A 6,622-nucleotide genomic window follows, 5' to 3' on the forward strand; every position below is an offset into this window, starting at 1 on the left:
GGGCAAAGACTTGCCCCCAACACAAGCTCTCTGAGAGATGGCCTGTCAGACCTGGCACTGGCTAGCCACTGGCCCCTGCCCATACACCCTTCCAAGAAACTCTTGCCCACCGAGGGGCAGGGCAGACCATGTTCTATTCCTCCAGATGTGTGTTCTTTCTCTTTCTTTCCTTCTTTCTCACTCATATATATATAAAACATACACACACACACACACACATACATCTTTCTCCATACCTCTATTTCACCATCTCTCTTTCTTTCTCCATCTCTCCCTCTCTTCCTTCATCTCTCCCCTGTATCCATTAGCAGGCAACACAGCCACATAAAAAGAAGAGGTCAATTCCAATCAGGATCGACCGAAGGTTATCAAGACAAGCTAGGCGAAGAATCCTCATCCATTCCCCTGCTCCCAAAAGGATGGCACCTCACCCATTCTGGGCAGAGGAGAATGCATCCTATTTCTTTAAAAATTCCATGAAAGGCAAATCCTGAGTACTGACTCCCCTTAAATCCTTTGGGCTGGGTTTTCAACCCACTGCAACCTCAGAAAGGAAGAACTGTCAGCACCCTTTCAGCATCATCTAGCCTGCTCATTCAACAGCTGTAGGCATCCTCAAATGGTACCTCTGTTACTATAGCTGGCACTCGATTGGGGAATTTCAGTCCCCATGAGTGGAGTTTCAGAGGGACGATGGAGGAGGCCGGAAGCCACAATCAAAGGGATGCTCTCAGCACCAGGCCCAAGATGATTGGTGGGCTTGAAATCCTTGGTGGGGACTAATTGCAAGCTGATGGTTTGAAAAATCTTCACAGTGTAATTCAGCAGCATCTCAACAAGCCAAATATCACGTTTTCATTTTTCCGAAAAATAAATCAGAGAAACAACTCTGTCCTCTCTGCAGAGCACCAATCTGGTGCCCAGCAGTGGGAATTATTCCCAGCTCTAGCTGCAACTCCCGAGGCATCGTGCGCAAATGACTAGCTCACCCTGTCTCAATGGCCCAGTTGTAGACATGGGGATAGGAAAAGGGGGACTACTCTCTCACTGGAGGCCCTGAGAGAATTCACTAGGAAAGCCCACCCTTGAAGCTGGATGTGGGGATAAGTCTCCATTTAGTTGGGCGGCCCAGGGGCACGTGCACCTAGCACTTGAAGACATACACTGAGTACATATGCCAGAAGGGTAATTCATCTGCACTCCCACATCGTCCTTTGCAGCACTGGCCAATAAGACAACCACGAGCCTCTTTCCTGTCAGTCCCCAGCCTGTGACCCAGCCCTCCGCCTCCCACTCAGTCATCTCCATTCCCAACTCTGGGCCCTATCACACATGCAGCCGTGCCCCCTTGGCATTTAAAAAGGACCAACTGCTCTCTGTAGACCCTAGCACCAACCCCTGACACTCATCTGGTAGAAAGAGACTTCCATAAACTCACCGTTCCAGGGGCAGTGGGGGTTCTGGTGACGGTTTCGGCCTTGCGCTAGGAAGCCGGATTTAAAATTCTTCTGGGAACTCAGACGCAACTTGGTGCCGAAATCTCCACGCTGGCGGAGGACAGCTGTGTAGTGGCAGTTTCCAGCTGCAGAGGCATATAATCCTCAGGGGCCTCTCCTGGGCCCTCACGCTGGGTGGGGGACTCGCTCTGCAAAGATGGGCTCTGGGCTTCAGACTTGCTTAGCTAATAGATGGGGACACACACACAGACACACACACACAGACACACACACACTTACATACACACGCACTCACTCACTCATGCGCGCACTGATTTTACAGCCGATCTTTCAAAGTGCAATCTGTCTAGGGGCAGCCAATGTGAGGCCGGATTAGGGGTCCAGCCAATGGCAGTAGTGCTCCTCTGGCTCAGCCACTCTCGGCCCCGTATTCTAATGGGCCACATCTTTATCAGGGAAATGTTGATTCTCCTGAAGTTAAACTTCTCATGGAGGGACCTGGACTCAGAGGAGGATGAGGAGTCCGAACCCGTGCTAAGGAATGAACACCTTGGGGACTTGACCCCCAGAGGCCTCCTGAGGAGGGAGCTGGAAGCAGAGCAGAGACGAGGGGAAGACCACCGTCTGCAAACCACAGCAGGCGAGGATCGGCCACTGTCTCCAGCCTCGGTAGGACGGGACATAGAGGAGGGCGGGCGGGATATACCTTCTGGACCTGCCATGGGGGCCCTGTCCCCAGCCCAGAAACTGGGACCGTAAAGGCCAAGACCTCGCTCCTGGTCATCCCTCTCCACCTGGAGCGGGAAACCGAAGATCATGGAATCCAACCTGCAGGGGACATTCCTGCTGAACAACACATCCCTGGCTCAGTTCTCGGAGATGAAGGCGCCCATGTGCCAATACGCCATGCAGAATTCTTTCTACAAGCTCAGCCCTCCGGGACTCAGCACCCAGCTGGCCGCCGGGACCCCCCACGGGATTACGGATATCCTGAGCAGGCCCGTGGCCGCCCCGAACAACAGTCTCCTCTCAGGCTACCCCCATGTAGCAGGCTTCAGTGGACTCAGCTCCCAGGGGGTCTACTATGGTCCCCAGATGGGGAATTTCTCCAAGGCAGGTAACGAGTATCCACCCAGGGGTAGGAACTGCTGGGCAGACACCGGCCAGGACTGGAGAGGAGGCCGTCAGTGCAGTAACAGTGAGTACCCTCCGGGACAGCGGATGGGGAATGGGGTCGGTAATGGGCGCAGGGAGAGAGAAGAGGGAGGCAGGTAGGAAGGAAAGGAAGGAGACAAAAGAGAAAACTGGGTCATTTGCTTAGACTAGGGTCTGATGGGATCAGGACCTCTGCCCCTAAATGATCACTTCCCCAGGGACAGACAGAAATTTCCATCACTGGGCAAGGTGACTCAAAAGACTCTATGCCACCCCTCTGAGGGGCACAGAGGATTTTGCCTCTTTCACCTCTCTGTCAAGGAAATGATTCCTTCCACTGAATGAAAAATGGAAATGCTTCTTTTGGTTTTCAGTAGCCTCTGCCTTCTGAAGGACTCCAAAGGGTTTGGTGGGAACGATTTCATTTCATCATCCCTGAGGTGGGAGGACACACATTGCGATCCCCATTTTCCAGAATGGGAAAGCGAGCCAGAGAGAGGTTGAGTGATTTGCCCAAGGTCACTCAGTGGCAGAGGTGAGGGAAGAGTCAGTCCTGGGGCCACTGTCATTTCTGGCTCCTCCTCCCAGACCTTTTTCACCTTTCCCCGGCTTCCCATTCCCTCCCTCTCCCACCGACGTCGAAATTCAAAACGCTGGCCCAAGTCCACAGCCCCACATTCTGCCATCAAGCGCCTACTACAGTGCTTCGCACGCAGTAAGCACTCAGTTAATACGACTGAATGAATGAATCTCCCTTTCTGAGGTTTAAATTTCTGGCCCGATCCCAGGAAGGAACCCCGAGAAGCCAACCTGGGGCCGGATGCCGGGAAAGGGATGAGGAATTGGAGGTTGACTGTCTGGCTGCCTCTCAGGGCTAGTGGAGAAAGTACTGAGTTTTCCAAATCCAGTGACCCGTTCTCAGGGCTGCTGAGGTCTGGGGAGAAGAAAGGACACTCCAGGAATGGAAGAAACCCTGACCTCATCCCAGCTCCTCCCATTTCTTGGGCACCAAAACTGAGACTAATCTTTGGCTGCCCCAAGGTAAATGGAAGGGCTGGACCCCTCTCAGAGAAATGAAATCAATAACCTCCCCTCCTCCTCTCAAACACTCAAACTAAAAAAGTGCAATTGGCACCTAGCAAGAAGACATCCGAGGATCAAAGAGAGTCTCGGCCATAGAATGACTGTAGTGGAAAGACTGAGTGGGCAACACACCCCGTTTTTAGCATCACCCCCATGCCCCAGACTGTCCAGTTTCTTCATGCAGAAAGGCCACTGTAAGCAAGTGGACACAGTGATCCCACTACCGCAAGAGTCAGCAGTGCAACCCAAAGCAGAGAGCCCTCTTGCTTTCTAGAAAGAGGATGGGAAGTCTTACTGCATATTAAACAGACTGCCAGTTGGGGCCACCTAATTGTACTGTCTCACCCCTTGTTCGTAGAGACTTTTCGACCCCTCTGTCTTAGGTTTGACTATCCCCCTTCAGTGGGGCCCTCTCTTTTGGCCTCCACTGGATTCTCAGAGGACAGGCTGTGAGCAGAGGGAGCTAGCTGTGGGCTGGAATCACCCCTGAGGTGATGTCCACGAGCAACTAAGGGAATCCACCTGATCTGGAAAGGAATCATTCAGGCTCCGAGGGCTTGGGCCACACATGTTGGACTTTTTGGATCCTTAGAATGGGCCTGAGTTATTTCCAAAGTCTTATCCCAGGTTTGGATTCATGGGTAACATTGTAGGAAAAGTAATTTAGATAATAGCTCCAGGGTTCTGAATCATAACTGCTGAAGGGAAGGAACCTCCTACAGAAGGTTGCCCTCACTGACCTACTTTCTTGTACGTTCGTACACATTTTCTCTCTCTCTGTTTCTCTCTCTCTCTCCTCCCTCCTAGCCCCAGACCCACTGAGCGACAGCATCCATAAAAAAAAGCACACCCGCCCTACCTTCACAGGACACCAGATTTTTGCTTTGGAGAAAACCTTTGAGCAAACCAAGTACCTAGCTGGGCCCGAGAGAGCACGCCTGGCCTACTCCTTGGGAATGACAGAGTCCCAGGTGAAGGTGAGTCTATCTGTAACAAGCCACCATCCATCCCAGGTGCCAGCTGGTCCTTCCGGAAAACAAAGTCAGTCTTAGGGACTGAGAGTGTAGGCCACCGCGAGGGCCAGTGACAAACTGGAGGATGATAGGTTGGGCTCCCGCTTGGCTTAAGTTTTGAGAATTCCCGGGGAAGTTTCTTGTACCCAAGGTTCCTGAATGGGACACACAGTCTCTCCAGGCCCAAGTTCAGGGGTCTCCCAAGGGGCCTGTGTTGGGGTAGAGTGTGTCACAGAAGAAATCTCTGAGCTTCCAGGGCTCACTTAGTATTAGTCAGTCCAGGCATTGGCTACATCTTTCTTGTCTAATTTTCCCAGAGCACAGGCTAATCTACTGGCCCTTAAAACCTAAGCATCCCGGGGGCACAGAGACCTTCTGCATTCCCAAGATGGGTGGAATGGGGATCGAATAGGAGCTGTTGAAAATGAGGGTACAGGTGTAAGACTTGTGGGGGAAAGACCTCTGTGGGGAACTATTCATGGCCATCAGCAGAGTGAGGGCAGGTATGGGGCCTGTCGACTGGGAGGGTAGGGAGTGGGCCTGCTATCATTGAGGAGAACCCGAGACCACTCCGTCTGGGGTCTGTGCCTTACCCCGGTGCCCTGGGATTCCTCCCCGCTGCAGGTCTGGTTTCAGAACCGCAGGACAAAGTGGCGGAAGAAGAGCGCCCTGGAGCCCTCCTCTTCCACACCGAGATCTGCAGCTGGGGGAGGCGGCGGTGGCAGCGGTGACCGCACGGCCTCGGAGAACGAGGACGACGAATACAACAAACCCCTGGATCCAGACTCGGATGACGAGAAGATCCGCCTGCTACTCCGGAAGCACAGGGCGGCCTTCTCCGTCCTCAGCCTGGGGACTCACAACGTCTGACTCGACCACCTGGCCGACACCAGAAAACCCCTCCCCTCCCCAGATCCCCTTTCCCCTGAGAGCCCACCTACCCTGTGGTCCCTCCTACCCACTATCCCTCTGGCAACCCCAAGTTTAAGAAAACTTTTCAGATGGAAACAAACCGACCCAGAAAGCCAAACCACCATTGCATTTTCTAAGTCCCCGGTGGGGTTTGGGCGGAAAGATGTGGCAAACCCCAAATTGACCTTCATCAGACCCAGGGGGTGAGGACCCAAAACTAGGGAGAGGCAGCATTTACCGCCCCCAAAACCCCAATTCACTGTTGCTGCTGATGGTCCCCTGCCCATCTGCAGGAGGTGAGGGACTGAATCATGAAGGTGGGAGTATTATAGTCCAATACTCCCGAGTATTATCTCATAGGCTCCCGAGGTAAGGAACACTGAGGGGAGACTGAAGCATGCCCCTGCAAACAGTCAGTCAATCAATCAATAGTATTTATTGAGTGCTTACAGTGTGCAGAGCACTACTAAGCACTTGGGAGAGTACAGTATAAAAATATAACGGAGTTGGTAGACATATTCCCTTTCCACAGACTTAGCAGACAAATCTCCTGCAAGCCTTGACCCTTTGGCCTCCCATAGATGACCCTTGAAGTTGGGCGCAGGGGCTGCTGCTGCTTCTGCCCCAAGAGGCCCAGGTCTGAGGGATGGTAATAGACCACCTCAATGAGAGAACAGGGTGGTGGGAGGGATGAAGAGTGGTTTCCACACACAGTAAAACCTCCATCCTCCCAGTAAACAATCATCTCAGTGGCCTCTCTCTCCTTTTTCACTCTCCACCACGTCCCTCCCCAACATGAAGAGACTAAGGTGGGGCAGTTTTCCCTTTAGATCAGGCAAAAAATGGATCCCAGCTGAGAAGTGACCTGTGGTGATGGGCTTGAGAATTTGAAGCCCAGTGCCCAGACTGCAGGATTTCCATTTACCTTGCCGCTTCCTCTCCTCTCCTTATCGACTGCAAACCTCCCTTGTCATGGGCGAGGACGCTCAGGCATCACCTCTG

At 52.8% G+C, this 6,622-nt stretch overlaps 1 protein-coding gene across 1 annotated transcript; it reads left to right on the top strand.

Moving 5' to 3' along the window:
• The first annotated feature begins 2,273 nt into the window (after window positions 1–2,273).
• Window positions 2,274–5,578, top strand: NKX6-3 (NK6 homeobox 3). The gene is made up of 3 exons (XM_038747553.1): window positions 2,274–2,655; window positions 4,503–4,672; window positions 5,333–5,578. Exons 1-3 carry the CDS (start codon window positions 2,274–2,276, stop codon window positions 5,576–5,578), a joined length of 798 nt encoding a protein of 265 aa, XP_038603481.1.
• Window positions 5,579–6,622: the final 1,044 nt, after the last annotated feature.

This window comes from Tachyglossus aculeatus, chromosome 5 (genome assembly GCF_015852505.1).
Source record: "Tachyglossus aculeatus isolate mTacAcu1 chromosome 5, mTacAcu1.pri, whole genome shotgun sequence".
NCBI lineage: Eukaryota > Metazoa > Chordata > Mammalia > Monotremata > Tachyglossidae > Tachyglossus > Tachyglossus aculeatus.

Excerpts from the sequence above, each read along its gene's own strand:
- NKX6-3 (XM_038747553.1), top strand. The coding sequence starts at position 2,274 with ATGGAATCCAACCTGCAGGGGACATTCCTGCTGAACAACACATCCCTG. Across the intron at positions 2,656-4,502 it reads AGGCCGTCAGTGCAGTAACA|CCCCAGACCCACTGAGCGAC; the intron begins GTGAGTACCCTC and ends CCTCCCTCCTAG. Across the intron at positions 4,673-5,332 it reads TGACAGAGTCCCAGGTGAAG|GTCTGGTTTCAGAACCGCAG; the intron begins GTGAGTCTATCT and ends TCCCCGCTGCAG.